This window comes from Ruditapes philippinarum, unplaced genomic scaffold (assembly GCF_026571515.1).
Source record: "Ruditapes philippinarum isolate M1 unplaced genomic scaffold, ASM2657151v2 ctg1257_1_1_1_1, whole genome shotgun sequence".
NCBI lineage: Eukaryota > Metazoa > Mollusca > Bivalvia > Venerida > Veneridae > Ruditapes > Ruditapes philippinarum.
This window is the reverse complement of record NW_026861919.1, coordinates 79,143-105,493: the sequence shown is the minus strand read 5'-3', so window position 1 is coordinate 105,493 and position 26,351 is coordinate 79,143. Positions and strand designations below refer to the sequence as shown.

Sequence of the window (26,351 nt, the reverse complement as noted above, 5' to 3'; positions counted from 1 at the left end):
CTTACAACTTGTGATGTTAGATGTAATCCTTTATTACTAGTCGCCTTTGTTTACTGTGTGTATATGCTTAATCTTTTTTTCCTCGAAATTATAAGTAAATAATGCAAAATTTCTATGAAAGTGAAGACTAAAATTATATGTCATATGTTGCGATTCGGATTGGAATATCCGTCCAAAGGGGGACCCGCCTATTTGTTGGTATGAGGCTTGCCGTATTTTCTCTGGTTATCTACCACAATCCATTATATTTTGAATTCTTTACCTTGAAAAAACAATTTTCCATGGAAATTTAAGTCATTACACCCGTAACTATTTTCTTACAACAGCGTATGAAATTAAACCTTCATTCATAACTGTGAAATAACGTCATCCTCAGCATTCTCCAAACCAATGCTAGATGAAATTTCCGGCATGGGTAAACAAAATGGAAATGCTAGTCTGATATGCAAGATATAACATGTGGTCATGATAAATTGATAATGATACATACATTTAGTAGTCCGTCACCATTCTCGTCGTATGTCTCATTCTTTGTCATTCTTACAATAGCTACACCCATATTGCATCTTATACCGAATGAGATCATAAAACCAATGCTGCTGAGAATTGCCATCTGATATCTTCTTGCACAGAAATCACATCTGCATAACCATGACACCTGCAGACAAGATATATAATATGACTTATGAATGTTTCATTTCATAATACTCTAAATGCAATTACACGTTTATATTTCATATTTAGGCGTTTTTTTTTTGTTTTTGTAGCGATACATTGCATCTCTACGTATATTTGAAGTCCTAAATTAATCGGTTATGCTCGTTTTGTACATAAGTTGCAAATTTTAATTCAGAAAAGGCTGGCATAGACTGAAACCAATTTAGCAACAAATCGCTTAAGATTAACTGAAAAACGAATTCAAGAAAATATGTGTTCATTTTAGAAGCAGTTCATTACTTTCCTGGTTTAATCTTACTAATGTGTCCAATTAAACTAAAATAAAAAAATAAAAGCAGGAGCAACATGCAAATGCTAACCGGCACCCAGGTATAAAAGCTCTTATCATTTCCAATATTTCTGTATACATACAAATTTTTCGTAAAATCGATCCAACTGAAATACAAAATAATCATATTTCTTCACATCGAATTCCTCTCAAAAATTAATTAGAACTTCTGCAAAATGTTCACCAGTGATTCAAACAAAGAGTTTACTGACTGTTAAATATTTGGATCAGTTTATCCTCCAAATTAATTATTTTAAGATGTTCAGCGGTAAAGGTCTATATTTTGATAAAAGACCACTATATCATCGATATTCATAAATTTGTCTTGAAACATGAAGAATTAATTCAACCGTTATTTTTTGACTTGCCGTCAAGAAAACAAAACAATACTTACATTATCAAATGGGCATCTTGTACACCATCTCGGACAGTTTCCACTTGGTTTATCGTCTCTGATCTCTTCTTCGTCAACCTCTCCATAAGCTTCGTCCAGTTCATCATATTTAGCAAACCCCTTTTCTTCAAACCCCTTTTTGAATGGACTGAAAGAGAGAAGTTATACTAAATAAGAAAAATAATCAAGAAACTATTTACCCTACTGTTATTTATTACCGGTATTTAAACTAAGATGAAAAAAATGTTAAATGTATTTCATGAAATAATTTATAACCTCAATGAATAAAAGAGCAAAATTAATGCACACTATTTTAATTTCGTTATAACATATTTAATTTATGAAAGAGCATTTAGCAAGTACTGTTAAACAATTAAAGTAGGAGTCAACGACCACCAATCGATCAAAAACAGATATTAAACAATTTAGGCATTCAAAATATTTCGTCAACAAATATAAGATCATTGGAATGCGCTTTAATTTCCTGACCAGATAAAGGCCAGCTTTGTTACATATCTTGTAGCTTTGATTTGTCTGAATATCATCTAGTCTACCGGAAATAAGCTTCTGAAGTTTGTGTAGCTAGTTTGCCATAGAAATCGGCAATTCATAGGATTATCCCTGCTAAATTTTAAGCACAATTTTAAATATAAAGTGGTATTGTTGCATTTTGCATTTTACAAATAAAAACTTGATGATTATCATCTCACAGGTTCATATAGTTACACATTTACTTCGCATACACAAGTATTCCGAATTACCTCAACTAGTGAAAGTATTTTCATTCTGATAGTTATCGGTGATATATTTTGATCTGTATATCTTTTATTATATTATTGTGGTGTTTGAAATCATGAAAAAGGAAAGAGCATGGTAGTTTCCTGCAGATAAACGTTGGATATACTTAAAACTGGGAAATGTCATTTTTGCAAAAAGTCGAATGAGTGGCTGAAGAAAAATTGTGACCGGACGCACTTCTCCCAAAATTGTTTTTTTTATTTCTCAGTTTTACGCGTGGTAAAATTTATTATTCCGCCTCCTTTTAACAAGGCAATGATATGTTACTTTATTTGACAACTGTTATCATTTTCATTCATTCTTTTGAAAATAATTATCCCTATCGATAAAAACGGTAACATCAAAACATTGTGTCATTAGGTCTGAAGGTCTAACAAAATAGAATATTTTTTAAATCTAGAAAAAAATTGTAACCTAGTATACAAATCTAATAAGAATATTCATATTTCATCGAAAAAGAAATAAATCATGTTAATACATGTTTGTAATCTTTAATTAATTTAAGTATTTGTTGTTTTTTATATTGTTTTTTGAACATGTTAACCTTATGTTACAGAAATCCAATTCAAATACATTTTTCACAAGATTATTTGACTTTCATAACAGTTATCTTCAAATAGAAACAAATTGATGAAATTGAGCGAGTTGCCTTTATTCATTATCCCATCAATCAAGGACTGAACATTTTGATGACAAACTATATATGCTTAGACTTCTACAACGAAATTGATTTCAGATAATAGACCTTAAGAAGATTTATATGCTTACTTTGGCGGCTTGTCAAAATTAAGTGAATGAAAGCAGAGCTTCTGACGTTTGTTAATTTGTAATAAAATAGGCTTAATAGAGCATTTGTAGTGAAAATGATTAAAATTGAGAGAAAAAAAAAAGAATCCGTAAAGAACGCTAAAAACGACAAAATTGAAAATGTTTCAGTCTTGCTTTGATTAAACTTCTTCATGGACTGTACTGGAAAGTGCGAGCTAACTTCCACACCCTCTATCATGGCTTACGAAGAATCCAATATTTAAAAGGAAAATATAAAAAAAATAAAAATTTAGTAAGCAAGCTAATTTCTACGCCCTCTATAATGTCTTATGCATAATCTTATATTTAAAAGGTAAATATGAACATTTAAATTTTGAAAAATTTAAACAAAAGAGCAATACAATTTGCATGTTTTACTGTCAAAGGAAGACGAAAATATTATTCTTGAAGCCGAATGTATTCGAAAAACGAATTTAAATATGTGTACTAAATAACTAGACTTGTTAAAATGTTTGCATCTCACTTGTTAACAAGCATTTTATATATATATATATCGCAATTAAACCATAATCTTAAATATGTCTAAGTTTAGAAGACATATGAAATATATTTGAAGAATTAAACCTAACAAATGTAAAGACAAGCATGAGCATATATACATAGTCATATATACAATTATAATAAAAATTGCATGTGAAAACATTTGTTATAATCATGCCATAGCGCAAAATATGCCATAGTTGTATTTTAATTTTTTAGCAAGAAGATTAAAGAACTTAACAGCAATAAATAGGCAACGGTAAAGAGATTATCATTTAATATGATTTGTTACAAATTTTTATCTTCTAAATTATAAATGAGCCGTGTCACGACAAAACCAACATAATGGGTTTGCGACCAGCATGGATCTAGCCATGAGTGAAGTGTTATAACAATAGACCCTTACAAAGCTACATATCTTAAATGTACTTGATAAAAAAGATTAATAATGAAGACTGTATTAAGAATATTGACGGACAAAAAAGGCAAGATGTACCAAATAGAGATTAGCATGAAGAAGGGTTAGCAAAAAATATGACCGGTTCAAATTTCGATTCACAGTGCCATTGATTACATAATCATAACTTTGTTGTATTTACAATTCTATTGTAATAATCAGTGAGAAGTTTCCTACCAACACAAATTATTTTGTCATTTTTACATTCAGAAATCCCCATAAATATATGAAATTTTGTACTTATAATAACTGCTAAATAATAATTGAAATAATGTTACTTTTAATTATTTTCTTGCATTATTTTTTCTATAATAGCAACCATAATATAAAACTGTAAAATAAATAAGAGTGCGCTATGTTTATGAGTAAAAAATGGAAAGTATTTTAAAAATTGTGTAAACATGCAGATTCCCTGTATAGTAGACTTTAAAGTAAGCTAATTTATTGAAAATAAAACCAGTTTTGAAAGCATGTTAATGTACGAGAAAATTAAAAAAGTCGAGTAAAAAAGAAAATTTAAATAAATATACTTGATCCAATATAATAATTAAAAAGTTAATATAGCACGTGATTTACTAAATTATGATACATACGCTAAGGCATCATCTCCGCTGAAACATAGTCGTGTACAAAATGAAATCGTTAAATAAGTTGTAAGTTAAGTACTTGACGATCGGATCCCTATCAAACAGTGGTAAAATTTGTCATTTAATACAATTTTCACTTTTGCGTAATAAAGTTGGATAATTATGTTATCTCTACATCCTAAACTTAATTTTCTTTTCTACAAATCAATGTTGTCCCATTTTTTCTTAAAAAGGCAAACGGTATAATGTTAGATAACAAGATAGATTCTGTATCGTTTTGTTCATTAGAATTTTTGTGTAACTTTTCTTTCTGTTTTAACTTTTGAGTAGTGGCGGCATGACCGAGTGGTTAACGCGTCGGACTAGTAATCTAATAATCGCTAAAGCATATTGGTCTTTACTGAATAAATACTCGGGAGAAAGAAATAAAATTATGTCTAATATTAGTGCAGAGGCTTTTTATGAACATTTCAGTAAATTGAATGAAAATAATGAGGGAGAGAATGTTGATTTTGATATAACCAATATATCAGATTATAAATTTGAATTGAACTCCACTATAACTAACAGTGAAATATTGAATGCAATTAATGGTTTAAGTAATAATAAAGCTTGTTCTTTACATGACAATATATTGAATGAGTATATCAAGTACTCTAAAGATATTATGCTGCCTGTTCTAAATAAATTGTTTAATATCATTTTTGAATCAGCATGTGTCCCAGAAGTCTGGTGCAAAGGAGTTATTTTTCCTATTTATAAAAAAAGGGTGATGTAAATAACCCAGACAACTACAGAGGAATCACTATTTTAAGTTGTTTAGGAAAATTATTCACAAGTATTCTTAATAACAGACTTAATACTTTTCTAGAAAATTCAGGACTGTTATGTGAAGAGCAGGCTGGTTTTCGTAAAGATTATGGAACTGTAGATCATATATTTACTTTGAAACTGTTAGTTGATTTTTATCTAAGTAAGAATAAGAAATTATATTGTGCATTTGTGGATTATAAAAAAGCTTTCGATTCTGTAAATAGAACTTTTTTATGGATGAAACTTTTAAAGCACAATGTAGATGGTAAAATGCTAAGGGTAATTTATAGTATTTACGACAAAGCTAAATCCTGTGTAAAAAGCACTCAGGGTTTATCAACATATTTTACAAGTGCAACAGGTGTCCGTCAAGGTGAAAACCTATCACCCATTCTTTTTTCTGTCTTCCTGAATGATCTTGTAGAACATATCTCAAATACGTATAATGGTTTAGATTTACTTTCGCAGTCTATTAAAAATGTACTAAGTGATGGTATAGTAGAGGTTTACTTTAAATTGTTTTTACTGCTTTATGCTGATGATACTGTAATTTTTGCAGAATCTGCATCTGATTTTCAATTAGCACTAGATGCTATGTCTACTTATTGCGAGTTATGGAAACTTCAAGTAAATACAGCCAAAACTAAAGTGGTGATTTTTTCAAAAGGGAAATGTAGAAATACTCCTTCTTGTTAATTTAACAATGCCATACTTGATATTGTTGAGGATTTTAGCTACTTAGGTGTTAAGTTTAATTATAATGGTAAGTTCAATAAAACTACTAAATACCTGTGTGACCAAGCTAGAAAAGCTATGTTTGCTGTACTTAAAAAATCCAGAACTCTTTGTCTTGATATAGATTTACAGTTACAACTTTTTGACTCCATGGTCACTCCTATTTTGTTATTGTTATATGGTGTAGAAGTGTGGGGTGTAGGTAACATTGATATTGTAAAGCAATTTCAGTTGAAATATCTTAAACTCATAATGAGTGTCAAAAAGTCCACTCCTAGTGTTATGATATTTGGGGAGCTTGGTACTCTTCCAATTGATTGTGTCATAAAATGTAGAGTCCTAAATTTTTGGTGCAAAATCATTAATTCGAAACCTGATAAAGTATGTAATATTATGTACAAACTAATGTTTGAATTGGACCGTCAAAACGTATATCTCTCCCCATGGATAGTTTATGTTAAAAAGTCATTGCAAGAGCTTGGTTTTGCTGAATACTGGATAAACCAATCTGTGTTATCACCTTCTTATTTTAAAAATATTGTCAAATCTAGAATCAAAGACCAATATGTTCAAATGTAGCATGAACAAGTGTTTAACTCTAGCAAATGTATCACTTACAGAATTTTTAAATCCTCATTTGAGTTAGAAGCCTATTTTAAACTTTTACCTAGAAATCTAGCCTTATCGCTGTGTAGGTTTAGATGTAGTAACCATAAACTCCCTATTGAAAAGGGTCGTTATATAGGTTTGGATCATGATTTAAGATATTGCCATCTCTGTCCAAATAACTCTTTATTAGGTGGTGAGTTTTATTATATTTTTCAATGTCCTTATTTTAACATTTATCGTAGAAAGTACTTGCCCATTAATTTACGAAGAGGTAACATGTTTAATTTACAGCAATTATTTCAAAATACTGATAGAACTGTATTAATCAAACTGTCTGTTTTTACACAAAGAATAATGTCTATTGTGAAATAATGTTTACCACCTTCTAGTCAGTATCTATTGCCAAATATTGTCTTTATTTTCATTATTTACTTTTATCTATTTTTATGTATTTTATTTATTTTTTTGTTATTTTTTCATCTTTAAGGTCTCATGACATTTGTAATCGCATTGTGACACTTCCTATTTAATTTTTGTGGAACTAATTGTACCGGCGTGGTGTGGTTGCAGTGTGGGGCTTTATGGGCCCCATGTTGTGGTTACACCATGTCGCTGCATCACTTCATTTGCGTTTTGGTCAGGAACTTTCATTGTGCGGTTGCATTATGTATCATTCTAGTCACTCATTTGTAAAGTCATTCATAATTTAAGAATCTCTAGTCTTATTTTTGTATTTATCATGCAAATTATTTTGTCTCAAGCTTTATTTACACATCTGTATTATTTTGTTAATGCTCATTTGTTTGTGAAATTTTACTGTTTATAAAACTGATGCCCATATGGGCCTAGTTGAAATAAAAAACTTGAAACTTGAAGCTAGTCGCATGGGTTTAAACCCCGTCAGGGGCCAGTCGTTGTTCTTTACACTCATTGTTCAGAACTGGTTGGTTCGAGGAACGGATTCGAAAGTGTGTCTATAAGCTTATAGCTTCCTACACGATCGAACTAAAATAAATTCTGTATAAACCAAGTCTCGTGTAATCTTCCTTTCCAGAGCTGTAAAAATATTGTTCTTATTCAGAAAAAAATGTTTAATAGAAGGTGGAAAAGTATAACTTGCCGCAAGAAGTAAATATATTAAATTAAAAATACTAAACGTGCATGGATCATTAAATGACCAAAACATTATTTTTAAGACTGACACATTAAATAAAATATTTGATTACATCTTTTTATTCATGGATGAGTACAAAGACGAATAAGAAACCTTTACCGAAATGCAACCGAAACAAAATCAAGCCCCAAGGCATCACCGAAAAGGGAACTTATCATGGTACCGAACATGAGAACAAAAATAAGTATAAAAATGACGAAGCAGGAGGAGGGGGCTTAACTCAATGTTCAGAAAGCATTGTTGAATGAAATATAAAGTTATCGATATAAAACAAAATCTTTAAAATGATAATATTTCGCTTGATGATTATGCAAGTCATTGGACGACAAGACATGTTTACTATGAGAGTATAACCTTCACAGTTAACAGAGGTCATTGATTGGTGTCTAATTATAGCCTATCGGAATAACTTTAAAGCAATAGTAAAAATGCTTAAAGCACTCAATTATTTACTGAGTATTCCCACATGAATGATTTCAAAAGAATACATTATTGATCTATCTTCACTCTTGTTTTCTAAATATAAATTTATTCTGGAATTGTTTTGAGTTTAAACGACGAAATTTACCAAACATCTCTTAACTGACTAATAAAGCTAGTCAAAAACATTAATGGGTAGCCACTATATGACATTTTATATTTGATCATGTAAAAGCGTCTTTCTTTACCACCATATTGTGTGTGGGGGGCTATGTTGATTAAACTCATCATGACCGAAAAGAACTTAAACATCGGAACTACTAAAACTGTTAGTCATTACCTAATACTGTAGACCCTCTCTTTGCGTCGAACGGCTTACAGAGCAATGTTGCAACATTTAAATTGCATCAAAGATTGTAAATCTTTGCCGTTACTTAGAAAAATGTAGGCCTCAAATTGTTGGTATTCTATGACATTTAAACCTAAAATACTCTCATTGTCTGTGATAATATTTTCAAATTTGACACCATTGTTGCTAACTGATGGACTTCATAAAGGTGATTCCAAATTACTACGGGTGTTCCTTTTACAAAGCATCTTGGCCAATATCATGGTAAACTGATTAGTATCATTGACAGCACAAGTTTTTTTCCTATGGTATACATTACTGGTGTGAATGCAATCATTCAAAATCACATGTATACATTTAGCTGTGACAAAACAAAAACGTTTTCGCGATTCAGTAAGAGCATTGTCTTGAGTAATCCATTGTTTGGTTCTGCTAATGGTTAATTCTGATTTATTATGAACAAATCGATTTGTGTTGCCACCTGCGAGAAGAAGCAGATTCCTTTAAGTTAATATTACTCAAAAACACTATCGCAAGATAAAGAATGACTTGTATTTCTGTTTAATAATATACTTTCAGCACAAAATTGTGTTTTTGTTTTGATGGGGCTTAGGTCAGTGTTTTGTAAGCGTTGTTAAATGGAATACAAAGTACAAATCTAAAAATACTAGGGGCGTTGGCGGTAGCTGGCAAATACCACTGCAATCTGTCGTATAACGGAGAAAGAACTCACGGATGTTACATACTTTTAATATACAAATACAAACACACATGTGAACGAGTGGAATACCAAAGCCGACTCCCACTCTGACATTTGAGAATAGTATATATAATATCAACCTGTCCTAAGGACATTTTATAATGTATATAAATACACACGTTTTAGAGTTACATATATAAATCATCCTGACATAAGGTCAGTCCGTATGCATCTCCTGCACTATAATACTCATAAATCATGTCATGTTCCATAGTGCACATTAAGAAATAAAAACCTTATTATATGTATATACATGTTGACTTGTCATTCTTTTTGAATATAGCGTGTATGACTCATTAGCCTGTGCAACCAGCTATACGACAATTCCTCCATTACTTATAAAAAAAAATATTTAAAAAAAAAAGTATTGAACAAGTTATTATTTAATATCAAACATTTCAAACTCGTTCTAACAAATTATAAAAATCTAAAATCAACTTGACATCTGTTTTACCCTTAAGGTAATATCCGGTCAGAGATGTCCGGTCAGAGATGTTATCTAACGACTTTTGTTACTTTATTTTGAAAAAAGAAAAACGCCTTAGGAAACAATATTCGGAAATATTCGCTCAATATATTTTCTTGTCACTTTTTAAAAAGTTTTCGGATACTGCAGTCGGGTAAGTTATAATTTACTTCAACAATTTTGTAATGTTTTTAATAAGTAAAAAAAATAATTATTGTTAAATGTAAAGATAATCTTTTCGAAATTTTTAATCAGTTAATATAACTGTTATTCTACAAATAATATTAAAGTGACATAAGGTAAATATTATAGCTTTATAAGTTTTTCAATAAATATTAAATTTCCTTTATTTCATCATAAAAAAAAAGAAAAAAAAGTTAATTTCTAGAGATCAAGAAAACATAAAAAAACAAACAAATAAGTTAACAATTTTCAAAGAACAAATTATTTTAAGAATATTAATTAGAAAAACTTTAAGGTATAAAATTTAACAGAATTATATGTATGATAAGAGTAGAAAAGATATTTATATACGAAAAAGTTTAAAAAATATTATAAACAATTGATAATTGATAAAATGTCCAGGTGTTTCATTTCCTGTAAAACGTGTATTGTGCATGCGCATTGAACACTTCCTGTGACAGGTATATTTTTTTGTAACAGGTACTTGCTGACATCGTATGGCTTGGTGGTCGTGACGTGTCGGGAATTTCAAATCGTTGGTATGTAGCTTTCTAAAGAATAATTTTAAATTGACACTCATAATTGTTCATAAATGGTTGATGTTGTTGAAGATTCTTTAAAATTTATATATATGTATTTGATATGTGTAAACGTAGACTTTATACACAAGTTGATAAAGTTATATTCGAATATTTATTGGCACATCTGTAAACGCTATTCTTGTTTCGTCGTTGTAAAATGTCTTGTATTGAACAATACAACAAAGTGATGATAGATCTATAATTCTTCATTTATGTAGCAATGTTTTTGAGTAAAAGATAATTAAATTAACAGTTTGCTGTTGCACGATTCTTGCAAATGTTTATGTGATATTTATTTTGGATATCTCTGTCGCGCACAAATAATTATTTTGATAAGAAGTTGTCATCAGTATTTCTCTGGGTTTTTGTTTTTAAGTTTATATAACACATAGAAAAACACATTCTATTGATAAACGGAAGTTTTCGGCTTCTCTGGTTGAAGACAGGAACAAAAGTTTATTTGATTCCACAATTTTGTTGTTGTTGTTGTTGTTGTTGTTGTTGTTGTTGTTGTTGTTGACGGCTGTGTCAGCATAGTTATATATTTTAAACATCGTAGACGCTTATTTCATATAATTTTACATCGAAGAAGGTGTTTATGGTTATATCTGCATGGTTTTACATCGAAGAAGGTGTTTATGGTTATATCTGCATGGTTGTACATCGAAGAAGGTGTTTATGGTTATATCTGCATGGTTTTACATCGAAGAAGGTGTTTATGGTTATATCTGCATGGTTTTACATCGAAGAAGGTGTTTATGGTTATATCTGCATGGTTTTTTTTTGTTGTACATAGATGACATCGTAGAGGCTGACTGTAATATTTCTAGTCAGGCGGTGTTTTACTGTACCGGCGAATTCGCTCGCACCTCTCTGTCTTGGCTGGACGACAAGTGATCGTTAGACCAATATTTTGCATTTTCGTCCGGTGTCAGATCGGTTAATAGATATTATATACAATAAACATAATTTTGTTTCAGATATATGAACAACAAGACAACTGTCATAAAATGCATAGGATAAGAATTCCAATGAAAGATGTTCTCTAGTGTAAGTATCTTATTTATGTAATACTTGATATTTAAAAAAAAAATTTACTTTTCTAGACATATTTTGTTAGTTTTTAACTAAGCTATTAACTTTAGTTTTATTTCGACAATAAGACTTATCCCAATTTAAACTTTATTTAATGATTGTGCGTTGACAGTTGAAACATGTATGTATACACATGTTATTCTAATATGAAATAAAGTAAATAATCAATTTGAAACTCATGATTAAGTGCTGTCATTTACTTTGAAATGCATTTTAATTAACCGATCTATTTATAAACATATAGCGAATAACGATCATTTTAAGCAATAATAAAAAATCAAAGATATATTTCTAATAAAAGCAAGTTGAAAATTGATATTAATGAATACAACCACCAAAAATATAAAGATATATGATTAAATAATGTAATTTTCTGTTTTGTTTTATTATCGTTTCTTGTAACATATATATTTTTTTCTATAATAACTATTTACAATGCCTGAGGTCAATTTACCGAAAATTAGTATAGCACATAACACGGAATATAACTTTCTATAGCATACTGGCTAATCCTGTAAAAACATTTTAACATTCGGTTTCAAGCGTTTATTATTATTATGTACCTTTGTGTTTACCTTACCAGATACTTTATATCGTGGTTTTACAATACTTTTCTTTTTAGTAGAAACAGAGTTTATAAACATTTCATTATCTGAATCATTATCCTCAGCCATTGAATCTGTCTGAATAGCATTATATGCTGCTAGTGACTGAGGATTGCTATTTAATTCTGAATCAGTCTGCGATTGCATTTCTTCTGAATGTGCATTACTTTGAACATTTTCATTATTTGAAATTTGTTGTTGTTGTCGAAGATGTTTCTGTAATTCGGCTAATGGAATATCATCTTCACTATCAGAATTTGATCTTTCTTTTTCTTACATTCTTAGCAACTTGGGGTAATACTGATTCTGGTATTTCTGAAGCATCATCAGTATCGCTATTTTCAGGTGTTACTACAAATGTGGCATTTCTTTTTGGTCGGCCAGTTTCATCTGCTTTTGGTATTGACCAGTCATTAATATTTGCGAGCCTAATTTGTTCTGCATGGACTTTAACTGTTGAATTGTCAAACTGATTTTTTATTATATAAGTTAATGGTGACCTTTTCTCCATAATTCTATAAAATGGCTTCCAATTCACATCTAGTTTGCTTCTCTTACGAAAATTCTTATAAAATACGGGATCGCCTATTTCAAATTTGATATCTTTTGCGGTCTTATCTGCATAGCTAGCTTGTTCTCGTTTTGCTTTTTTAAGGTTCTTATAAACAGATAGAAAAGTATTATGTTGTTCTTGTAATGCAATTTTGTGATATTCTTCGCCATGATAGCGCTGCCTTGGTTGTAGCAACAGGTCCACCGGGAGAATTGGATCACGGTTATATAACAAATAAAATGGACTATGCTTTGAAGTCCTAGAGACATTGAATCTATTTTGGTATTTTATCGTTCCTGTCAATGACCCCTTTGTGACAGGAACTTGCTAGTTTTCCTGAAAATTTATTTTGTTTCTGTCGTAAAAATTTTGTTTACGACATTCACGCATAATATGACCAAAATTATTACATTTCCAGCACTTAATCTTTGATTTCAAACTATTATTGCTATTATTTTTCTTAAATCGTGAAAAATTTTGTCGGTGAAATACAAAATATATTTCATTTTTCCTAAATCTACAACTACGCACATGGTGACCTGGTCTCTTACAGTACACGCAAAAATTTCTTGTATAATAATGATTAAAATTATTTGCTTTGTAATTCATGTATTTTGCGTGATTTTGAGCATTAGAAAATTTTACTCTGGCAGAAAATCTAGCTCTGAAATTCTGTTCATTCATTGCGCAAGTAATTGCTTCTTGTAAAGTTTTTGGCTTTTCTCTCATAAGTTTAAGTTTTAAATAATTATGCGCTAAATTATCCGTAAACAATTCTACTAACTGAAGTTCAATTAAACTATTATCTCCTAGTTTTATAATTTTCATAAGCGGTTTCAGCACAATTAATAAATTTTTCCCCAAAAAAATTTGAACACTTTCTCCCAAATCTTGTTTTAAATTTCTCAAAAGATAAAATTCATGATGTAAATCTTTAATTTCCCCAAATCTAGTACTTATTTCTTCTTTTAATTGTTCCCACGAATTACGGTGATTATCACGCAAATATCTACATATAAAATCGCTTACAGTCCCTTTACTTGATTGAAATGCGACTAATTTTATTTTATTATCATCCAAACCTTTTAAAATAGCATATTTTTCTATAGATTTTATCCAGTCATTAAAATATTTAGAATTTCCATCAAAATTTTGTACTATTTCTGATAAATCCTGTGTACCTATGATAGTTGAAATATTGTTCAATTTATCTGACAAATTTTCAAAAATTGTAGCTATATCTTGATCTGACATCTTCAAAATTAGCAAGTTACAGGTATATAAACGATCACTCACCTTTAATTTTCTGTTTCAGGTACTTCGTTGTGTCCCGCTGTCCAAAATCGTCGCTTCGACATCGCTGGTCTTAGGCGCCAAATCAACCGTTGTCGTATAACGGAGAAAGAACTCACGGATGTTACATACTTTTAATATACAAATACAAACACACATGTGAACGAGTGGAATACCAAAGTTGAACTCCCACTCTGACATTTGAGAATAGTATATATAATATCAACCTGTCCTAAGGACATTTTATAATGTATATAAATACACACGTTTTAGAGTTACATATATAAATCATCCTGACATAAGGTCAGTCCGTATGCATCTCCTGCACTATAATACTCATAAATCATGTCATGTTCCATAGTGCACATTAAGAAATAAAAACCTTATTATATGTATATACATGTTGACTTGTCATTCTTTTTGAATATAGCGTGTATGACTCATTAGCCTGTGCAACCAGCTATACGACAAATCCATCAACAGGATCAATCAAAACGGACCTGCAATATTTTCATTTGCCGTTTTGGGTGTTCTTTAGAGATTCTATCAATCTCTCTTTTTTAGTTATTTTTTTTCTTTCAGTTAGAACGTCTATAGTTCGAGGGCATCTTGTTAACAAATTACAGGCTTAAAATCCCCTAACGTTCTTTCAAAATTTATTCACTGGGCTTCTATCATGCGACATTTCGTTGTTTTTATTTATTCCTTTTTTCTAATTTAAGTGATACTAACTCCTTTGACTTGTACCTTTGCCCAGCAAATTTTCACTTCCACATGGATTCTTAGGCGGAATTTCTATAAGGCTTGACTGAACGATGATTAAACGATGATAATCATTGCTTAAACCGGCGCCAGGTGGCATGTACAGTAAAATTGTCTGTTTGCTAGTACATCTGAACTAACATCGCTCACAGTTTTTGTCACAGATCATTCAGATAAAAACCACACTTGAAAACTGGATGTTTCCAATCGCAACTGGTAAATAGAAATAAAGTCTCTGTGAGCGATAATGATATTGCATCATCGTTAAACCCCCCCCCCCCCCCCCCCTCTATTGCACCAGCTTAATCGGTATCCATTTCAAAAGAGTCTATATAAGTAATCACTGACTCAATCTGTTTTTACTTTATAATCATTTATTTACATTAATCAAATATGCTTTAGGTTCAGGTTTGATAAATATGTGATATAACTGACATTCCATCTGGTGATTACCTTTTCGTCATTTACTGCTGCACTTTTGTCTGCAGGTAAATTTGAAATGACGCATGTTGCATATTGAAGCAAACATGACAGATGAGTGACCGAGAAGTACTAGTAACGCACTGAAACAGTGTGTCTGAAATCAGGAACTAGAATTCAACACGAATTTAATTAGTTCTGCTGTTTGATTGCGATATTTTCCATTCACATACAAAAAGTACCGTAGGATAAAATGACATTGTTCGTCCTCCTGGGCTCCTGACCGCTGGACTTTGTTGCTATGCGTTTATTGAACCCCACCTTTCCTTGTTGGTCTTGTTTACCATATTTTGAATTTAAATCAACCCTTATTACGCTAAAGATCTTAAATGAATGTGTCCATTTTTTAAACTAGAATAAGCTATTCATCAGTGTAAGATAAGAATTGAAAAAAAAAGTGTCGAAAGAATTTTGTAAAGTGTAGGCCACGGTCAAACGGCACATATGTTCAAAATAGTAAAACACAGAATACCCAAAGAAAGCCCAATAAGGCAAAAAAGAAAGTTTTGCAGGCTCGGTTTCATTGAGCCTGTCCAAACTGATCTTTGTCTGCGCTGGTCGCATTAGTAGAAACAATTGCCACATCACTTTTCCGCAACAAAACTGTCAAGTATGTGTAACTGTTGGTAATGAATACCATCACCGAGAAAAAAAACCAAAACAAAAAAAAACCGTGATATTACTTAAATTTGAATAAAAATATCAAATTTGAATAAAAATATAAAACAAATATTCAAATCTAACATTTTCCAATCTGCACAAGGGAAAATTTGAAATTGCAAGTATTGTATGTGTTTCTTTTATACTTCATTGAAATTATCATATGTTACACTATTCTATCCCTGCACGTAATGAAGAAAAATAACATATCAGTAAATGGTTATATTATGTTGATATGTGAAACATTAGTACCAATAAGAAATAACTAATGGCATCTGTTGCTTCAAATTACTTTTTATTCTGTCATTTGATCAATATTCTTAACATGAAACAGACTGGAATGTGAAATATGCCTTTATTGTTTTCTGTTTATTTATAACATTATGAATTACGGATACCTGATTGCATGTTTAGAGAATGAACCTGAAAGTGGTATTTACACATGCAAGACAGACACCTTATAAAGTATGAAGAGTGAAGGCAATATTTTAAATAAGAGCAAAGGTGTACAATGAAAATATGATAAAGTCTTTTAATACACTTGTTACTATATATAGTAACAAAATTGCATATGATTTCAATTGATTATGTGTGTCACGTGACCTATTATGAGTTTGCGGCCCGGGGCCGAGAACTAGTTATCAGCCCGCAGAACATGTGCACGTGCACAAACTGAACCAATGACGTCAAATTTTACGTCATCAAACAGTTAACTGTAAAAGTGAAAGTAGGTTGTCAGCACGAATCGCTTTATTTTTATTATGAGAGCTTAAGCGTATTTAGTACAAACACATTTTTGTTACTATTGAAATTTGAAGAAATAATACGACAAATGAATTCCGAAATAAAATGAAAATAAAACTTGCTTCTAGTAGATTCTACTGCTTTGAACACACAAACAGTTAACATATCTGTACAGAACAGTAGAAGAGTAGACAAAGAACTTTGTTGTTGTTTTGTTGTTTTTTTTTTGTTTTTTTTTAAATGCTACTAGACTCTATTAGATCTACCAAGTGTATTAAAGACATTAATACACGTCAGAGTAGGGCTGGAAGGTGATAATCGGCCCTGAATGAATAATGGCCCTCGGGCTAAAGCCCTCGGGTCCATTATTCATTTTGCGGGCCGATTATCACCTTCCGGCCCTCTCCTGCCGTGTATTAACCTCTTATGGTCATTTGAGTTCAGTATTAAATATATAAATATTAGAGGGACTCCGCTGAGGTTGACGTGACAAGACGGGACTGGAAATGATATTCGAGATGTTCCATTTGATGTAGGTATAGACCAAAAACTTTTGTGCAAGATTTCTGACCATTCGCTCTCTCGTTTTTTTATCTTTGTTTTTATTTTTTATTTTTCCAGAATAATTATCTTAATCAAGAAAATATAACCGACAAATGAAAAGCGTTGTAACGCTTTTCACTTAAAATGGGTTATGGAGAGTTCAAAATAGGATTTTCGACTTATATCTGAGTATCTTCACTATGACTTATAACTGAGTATCTTTGCTACCAGGCTTATCTATGTAAAAATCATATTTAATTTTTTTAGTCTTTTGCTCCTCAGTGAAGTGAAAAATACTCCTTTAATTTAAATAATTCAAATACTCTACTGGCGTCATAAGTGCACAATAGAGTCAATAGTTTATTTTTGTAAATATTCGTCATTTAAACTTAACTTGGAAATTTCAGTGATGCATAAGAGTTTAATGAAAAACATATGCTAGGGCCGTGTGTTTCAGCGAGTTTTCTCTTGTTTACCGTGAGATGGTATTTTATACATATATGATAATCATATGTTTGAATTGGAGTTATTTCATAAATTGATCGTCCTTGACCTTTGTTACAAGAACATTATTCCATCACTTGTTTGCTGATTCAGCTGGGAATATCTGTCTCCATGGCAACGTTACATTGATGTGTCAAATATAATATAACTTTAGTGAATCTCTCGCAAACGTGTGTGCATTTAATACATTACATTATACAAGAGTCATGCCCCGTGAGATTTGTAAAGTGGTTTTCTAAAAGATTTACATTTAAAACTTTAAATCAAGCCAAATGAAGACGGAAACTTCATTTCTGATAAGATACTGTTCTTTTCCCGTTAGATGGTGGGAAACGTTCATTATTCACTTGAAAGCACAATATAATTTGAATTTACACTGATTTATTAATGTGTACTTTTCGAACAATAATTCTTATAGATATTAATGATTTTGGTTTTGGTTGGGATTTACGTCACACCAAAAGAGTAAAGGTCATATGGCGACTTTCCAGCTTAACTCGTAGTAGAGGACCTCGGGTGCACCCCCTTCCCCAATACATCATTGCACTCACAAACGGGCTCCTGAGTAGAACTACGGACGTTCCGTAAATTGTAGCGAATAATAAGGACTCTCCATTTCATGCAGAATATTCATGGCTTGGCAATTATATTTTAGTTGTAAACTATTACATTAGTTTATATAATGTATGTCACGCCTACTCAGACAGTATGTGATATATTACAATAATCATATTCTAAAAATGGAAACATTAAAAACTTTGTAAAATTGATTACTTGGCTACAGTTCTGGCGAGGTTAATTACTTTTGCGAATTGCTGACTACTTTGCTGAAAATATTGTTGCATAATTGATTGAAGAAGTTTTTTCCTGGGTGTTTTATGATGGCGAGGATGGGTTTTTTATTGTAACAGTTTAGTGTGTGCACCAGTACGTGATGGTAGATTACTAGTTTGGAAGAACATATAGGATGTTAAAACGGGTTTGGGTAGTATGTATGTACATGTAAGAATTCTAGGCTTAATGAAGGTACATCCGCCCTTTCAGACACTAAGAGTACGGACCCCGAACATGTCATCAATCATGTCCTTAAATGTTATAATCTACTACAAGATGACCTGTTAATTTTGAATTCAGTAATTCACTGATAGTTTATGCCGATTTGTTGTAATGATACTACATGTATTTTGATGCACGGGAGACCAATGAGGCCATAATATGCATCATGGAGAAAAATAAGGTGTTGCTGTCAAAATAAATAATCATATCTTTTGGACGAGTTTGACTGATTGGTAAGGTTATGCAACTCGGTCTGGTACCTGACATATATTTTACGTATGCATGGCCGACATGCACGAGCATTCGTTCCAGTTTTACAAACGACTTTGGAATGAAATCTTAACCAAAAAAGCGGTTTCTTTTTCAATTTAGTATAATATTTGTAAGGAGAATACGCCAAACCGGTGAAATATAAAATACGTCATTAACAGCACACAGTAAGTTTCAGCAAATGGTATAGAACAAATAATTTTATTTTGATTTATCTTTTCATTGAGGGTAGAAAATTAAATTGGACGAGCCCCTTCTTATCTTTCAGTACCTCACTTACTGAGTAAGCGATTTAAAGTGACATAATTCCTACCCAAGGGTATATAGTCAGTGAACATGTGAATATATAAATAAGTTTTCATTTTGCAATAATTCCTTATGATTTAATAATTCACTTCGCAAAAACTATAAATAACTATTCTAAACATTTTCAAATATCACCTGTTGGTCAAACACCATTTTAACAGTCAATCTTTTGAATTATAAAGTCAATGCAGCTCAACTTGACTATGAAAATATGAGCCTATTGTCCTTTACCTTCATACTCAAATTATTCATCAAGTATTTATATATTTTAGATAGTCCAGTGAAATAAATCGTTGTAACCATAAAAACATGAAACATTTAGTTTTACACTCAATGGGTATTTGTTATCCCTTCTTTGCCTTTAGAAAAAACTGCATCAAATCTGACATTATTTTGGTATTAACAAAACATGTTATAATAATTTATACATCATATTTCGAGTAAATAAATGTGTGTTTAGCTTAAGTTTGAATAATTTGTTCGCGGGATTATTTAGCCTTTTATCCCGTTTCCTTTCACGTTTTATTCAAAGGAATAAAATAGTAAATATATATTCATACATTACTGACAAATAATTTAAAAATGTGAAATAAATGATTAGTTGTGAGATGATATCAGTTATCAGTTTTTGCTTAAATTAATGGGTCAGAAAATACAAAAATAAGAATCTCTTAAGAAAGTCTTAAACGCCAAAATTGAAAATGTTGCAAGCTCGGTTTGACTGAGCCTGTTCATGGACGATACTGTCAAGTGCAAACTACCGTCGACGCTCCATAGCACCGGCTTAAGCAGAATTTAACATTTAAACATAAAAATGGTTTAAGAATATGAAGATGGCTATAATTTGTCAAAGAATGTAACATAACTTGTTTTATGATACTAAAAGAGAATATTTCCTGTTTCTTAAATTGACATTTACTTAAAATTAAACAATTAAGACACGATTTTTATCTTTGAGATAAAATTATTTCTCCTGTGTGTGTCAGGGATGAAAAAGAAAATAGCTTCGTCTTAGATTTAATAATAAATTACATAATTATATTGTACTTACATTTGATAGTTCGGATGAGAATAAATGACTATGTGTATATTTACCGGTTGCTCCGATTAATAACGATAATTATAATAATAATAATATAAAGAACTAATATTACCTCTATTTTTGATGCACACGAATTGTTGGCTTTCTATTTTAGATATAACATGCCTTGTTTTATCTAACAATATTACATAAAGAAAAAATAAGTTTAAATATTCATATTATAAATATAATATGGTAAGCTATTTTTGGCCTTGAATATTCCATTACAACTGACATTTATGGATGTTATTAAAACTTGTTGATTCAATTTCGTTCTACATATGTCTTTCAAACTTTATAGTGTATAAGAAGGGTTTAGGAAGTATTTTCGTCCTTTTTTTAATGAACTTGTCTGCATTTACTACTGTCACATGTACAAAAGCTCTAAGATAAATAACAAAGAGGAACTGTCACATGTGGAGATAAAATGTCGCACCGTTCTGTTGGATACAGACGCTTTTACATTAACTCCCTGTAATTAAATTTCCTTAGAAATGAAAGACAACTTTATGGCGGAATTTTCCGGAGCATTTTCATGTAGTAACTTGTAAGTACATGCACTGACAGATAGTGATTTTATATTCATGAGCTTACACAATAATCAAATAGATTGATTTCACTTCAAACTGTGGTTTCTTTTGTCTGTTCTTTTACAGAAAAATACAGTGTGGTTTCTGCGAAGTATATGCTTCAAGTTGGAACCAAAATATCTCAAATTGAACACCATTTTTTTTAAAATTATCAACGTAATGTTTTTATCAGCATAATTATTAAAGATTTCAGTATCGAAAGTTACCGTAATAAGTTACCATTATATTTCTTTTTTCTTAATCACTTGACACACGTTTTTTACTATAGTTGCAGAACTTCCAAAAGTGTTTCATGGCTTATATCTACTATTATCACACGAAAAGAAGTGGAACTTTAAAAACAAACGCCGAACTTTTAATAAAACTTTACTGTAGGATGAGTGTTTAATTAAATTTTTTATCTCATTGGCATCCAGTATTTCGTTTTAATACTACATGTATATCTCATTGTTATTCATTTCATAACACAAGTATTATTCTTACACAAATTTGGAGCACAAATGGAAATTATAAGTCTTTAAATGTGAGTTGAAATGTTTGTAAATAAATCTAATAAGAACGAGTTATTAACTGTCATTTCCGAGACAAAGAATAGTTTCCCCAATGAATCAAAATAATGTTTTATGTAAAAGTTTTACTCACAAGAAAAAAAAAAGAAAACATACAAATTTATACATGTAAAAGGCATTTAATACTTACTTTGTAGGTCTGAAATTTTTTAGTTTCATCATTTTTTCATCCTTCACGTCTTTTAATTCCACTATCTTTCTCTGTAAATCCTTCATATTTGTACTTTTCGTTCTTTTTTATTGAACAATATTCCTGGAACGTGATGACACAAAGCAGACCCCTCCGCGGCTTTAGAAAATATCTGCGGCCGCTTGATTGTAAAACTTGATATCTAAATCCGAGAAGAAATTCTCCCTGAATATACACACTATTTTTCTATCACAAATAGAAAACGATACATGTTTTCCTTTCTAAAATATGTTGACAGGAAACGTCTCTGAATCTTTGAAACGTGCTGCGCTGCCTTGTTGCGTTTTTCGGATCCCCTTGGGTATTTTCCAAAGTTAGAAATGTGTCGTCTGCCGTGGAACAGGAAACTTTTGATTAAATAAAAGCTTTCCAATCTAACGTACTTGTCACCGTATCATGTCGGAGATAGTGTGAACCACTTCTTTTCCTGAAATTGAAATGGGTTGGTTTTAAGTTAATACAATTTTGATATCTGATACAAACGCTCACGAGCCTAGCACGTGCACCGGCTGAGAAACATAAAAACGATTTAATTTATTTAGCGGAACATAACCGTGTGCAATTTACGCTGAAACGATGTGCTCTATAAGTTTCCGTCGATGCAATAGGAATTTGACACCTTTCGTTCCTCTAAATAATTTATTTGGCTAGCTTTTACGACCACTTTTTGAAGCTAGGAAAGTAATGAAAAGATTAATTCCAGTGCTCGAACAGCTGATGTCAACAAGTAGACAGAGTTAGTAAGAATGTCGAACTTATATACCTCTAACATTAAAAACAAAATAAAAGAACGTATCTCAAGTATGTCATGACCGCTAAGGTATATTTCATATGCACCCGCCTGTTACGATCGCAAAATTAATTGTTTATAATGGAACAAAATATGATTCATTTACCTGACGTTTTTTTTTCTATTTGTCAAATGATTAAATTTTTATCTTGAATTCACAAACTGTCAACACGTTATGACTTTAAATCTCGTATTTATACTTATATAAAATAAAAAGTAGTACATCAAAAACTGAAATTGATACATGGTTTTAATTTGTTTTCATTATATATACATGTATACAAAAATTATCAATAAGAAATAAGAATAAAATGTCAATTGATTAGTTATAAATCGGTCCGAAAGAAAAAAATAAAATTAATAAAATTGTGAAGGTTACATATGAAAGTTACAATATATATAAACATTTTATTGAAATGCGCTTGTCCTGGAAAATGTTTCCGTTCTATTAAAAAACACATTCAAAAGCCGTCAAAAATTTATGTCATTATGTTTTTTCTCCTGTCAGTTCCAATTTATGACGCTTAACAAAAAATCCTACCCTGGCGCTGCATTAATTCCTGCAGAATAATATTAATCCTTCTATTTCCCGAAATGTTAACGATCCTTTTCCCGAAAAGTTAACGACGCGGACTGAGCTGCTATCCGATAGTGTATTCTAGACTATGGTAAATGGTTTACAGAAGTCCCAAAGGGATGGGGGTACATATTGGGAAGCTGTGGAGAGTTAGTCAATATCGGGTGTGCTTCATCCATTCAATATTTAATGAACCAATTGTTCCTCGCTCGCGTTATTTTGGAATAAAAGTGGTTTACATTCAGATGCTACATTGTTGAATATCGATCTAAAGCTATAAAAATGAATGTGCTTCTATTACGTACACTATATCCACAACAATTTCAATCTCTTTTAACACTTAATTGTTAATATAAATCCATAAACTATATTCCACAGGGATGGTGCTGGGACATTAAAAATTACAAAAGCTGTAAAATTATGATGTAAAATGTCACAATATCGTTCGTCCACATCACTTATTCTGACGATATCATCAGGTGTATTAATCGGTCATGTTGCCCCCTTTTCTCTTGATCGTGGACGTACTATTCATTTCATCATTTGTTGTTGTTGTTTCTTTCAATAGCTCGTCGGGTACAACTACTTTAAAACATTAAACACCTTTGTTCTTTAAGTCAAGGATGATATGATAAAAATTTGTTATTTTGAAATTATGATTATTTCGATTAATTTCTTTATAACTGACCCCTTAAAGTAAAGCAATAATTTTAAGTCATAAAAAGAGCATTTAACGTTTACAGGTATTATAAATATACACAATGAATTTCCTTTAGAACAATTAGAAAATAATGAAAGTACAACACGAAATAATACCAGAAATAAATCTAACAAATTCCACCAACGAATGCCACCAACATAATCAAAATATTGAAAACACTATAACAGAAAACTACACATTCATGTGCCACGAATGAATTAAATATACATTGAACTAAAATACCCCGAGTTTCAGTCACATGCGATGATCAAAGAAACACTCCATAATATATGAGAAACAACACACCTGATTCACTAGTAGCGTTAGTTTCAAATGTACAAAGAGACCGATATCTGTTGCAGCATTCTCGCTCGTTGGTTTTATTTCTATATTTATAGAGCAGATAGAATGAGCTCGCTACTAGTATTTGATAGAATCTGAATTCAGTATCCGTAATAAAAGGAGTGTATCAACCTGACCTCAGATGACCAAGAACATGCTTATTTGTTTTTTAGTTTAAATACTTTAAGCATATGATAATAAGAGAACGTCATTAATATGTTGACTTATTATACATGTAGTAACACGTACGCATGTAACTTAAAGCATATATAGTAACAATAATTTTTGCTGATATTTTGTCATAGTGAGTTTAGAATGACTTTAACCAGAGCGCAATAATCATCAAAAAACTTTATCACATTTTCTGCGAGCCTGTGAAAGTTGCGCAATCATTAGCGATGATTAAGATACACAAATTGTGTGATGCTCGTTCTAATTATTGAACGATTTTACCTTTTAGTTAATCAATGATGATAATGTAATGGTGAGTTATTTCTACCTAACTAATTGCTACGTTGGCCACGCGTTGATTTCGTTTGAACAACATAATGGTATCACTTGAAAAAATCACGGCGACTTTTCAACAAAGAGAAGTGATATGTAAATATATAAGACAGTCTCTGAAATGTCTACTGGTCGATTGTTCCGTTAGAACGAGCTTTCAATAGGGCTGCTCATAATGGAGTCTCCCCTCTGATTGTGTTTACTTAATGTAAACAAATATAATATTGCTGATTTGCCGATAGCGTCACAGACAAAACACACACAGATTGATGAAAAATAACGAAGATCTTTCTTATAAAGAAATGGAAAAAAAATGTGTAGATTTTGGCCGGTTTTTTTTAAATAAGAAGGATATTTTTGTACAATTATTTTATTATACAATACGTAGCAATACTAATTGAAGAGATAAGATAAGATAAAAGAAGAAAGATAAGTTGAGATAAAAGATAAGATAAGATTAAAGAGATAAGATAGATTAATATTTTTAATTATATTGTGAATTATAATACTATATTAATATGTTGCATGGAATAATTTAATCACGCAAAAGATTTTAGACATATTACTATTCAACATTTAGCTGTATATGTTGCTCAAATTCTACGGAACATCCCAATTTAATTTGTTATTAATCGAAGCAGGGAATAGGTTAAACAGAACACAGTTACGATTTCTGGTTGCGTAAATTAACATAATCGGTTTTGCTTCACTTTTTAGTATTACGTTATGAAATTCGCATCAAACATTTAATACATTTAGACTTACAAATGCGTGTTAGTTCCTAGACAATATAATATGATCACATAATGCTATGTTTCAATTCCATAATTAATTTCGGCTCTAAATTGTAAACAATATACTAAATCGGAATATTTCGTTAGAGTTAGAGTTTGTATATGTTCGAATATGCATGGAGACTTATATTAGATATAACATAATGAAATAATGTATGTTCCAAAAAATTCGATGTATCAGAAAACTTTTTTAACCATTTAGTAATTAACTCTTGAAGTGTATATTCTTTTTCTTTTATTTCTCATGCACCCTTATAGCTTATAACTATATCATACCGACGTGTCCGTGTCGTTACTTATGTAATGCTCATATAATAGTAAGCTTACGATTCAATTATTATTAATCTTATATGAGCGACCGGACCAGCGGGAGTACGGTCTAGTAAACAATAACCGTGTAACAGCCGAACGAACACATGCAGGAATACATAATGTAAAGATGAACAAATACCAAACAAAAAGGATCGACCAACTATAACAGCAAGTCTGAACGGATGGACGCAGTTGTGACGCACGCTCCAAACTCACGAAAGTACAAATCAACTATTGTTTATTATTTATACAATGTGTGTAACGCTAAATTTTCCTCCTTTAAATCAATGATATCAATGTTACATTCATCTGAAAACAACAGACTTAAAATAGACGTAAAATGTAAAAACAAAGGGCATTGTTGAACAACATAATAAATATTTGACTAAGT

At 30.9% G+C, this 26,351-nt stretch overlaps 1 protein-coding gene and 1 long non-coding RNA gene across 4 annotated transcripts in view; one reads left to right on the top strand and one right to left on the bottom strand.

Moving 5' to 3' along the window:
• LOC132717368 (vesicular glutamate transporter 1-like) overlaps nucleotides 1-26,351 on the bottom strand; it is a 71,428-nt gene that overhangs the window by 10,607 nt on the left and 34,470 nt on the right. The window contains exons 1-5 of one of the 3 annotated variants that reach the window (XM_060700818.1): nucleotides 23,273-23,425; nucleotides 21,882-22,368; nucleotides 4,557-4,574; nucleotides 1,401-1,548; nucleotides 491-658 (exon numbers count right to left, since the gene is read on the bottom strand). In XM_060700818.1, coding sequence (XP_060556801.1) covers nucleotides 491-658; nucleotides 1,401-1,548; nucleotides 4,557-4,574; nucleotides 21,882-21,967 — 420 coding nt within the window. In that variant the 5' untranslated portion in view covers nucleotides 21,968-22,368; nucleotides 23,273-23,425. Of the gene's footprint in view, nucleotides 1-490; nucleotides 659-1,400; nucleotides 1,549-4,556; nucleotides 4,575-21,881; nucleotides 22,369-23,272; nucleotides 23,426-26,351 lie in introns of those variants that run through there. The other 2 variants (XM_060700819.1, XM_060700820.1) reach the window with 2 other exon arrangements.
• Nucleotides 9,456-14,562, top strand: LOC132717367 (uncharacterized). The gene is made up of 3 exons (XR_009623950.1): nucleotides 9,456-10,598; nucleotides 11,621-11,690; nucleotides 14,209-14,562. It is a non-coding gene; the product is annotated as an uncharacterized LOC132717367 (long non-coding RNA).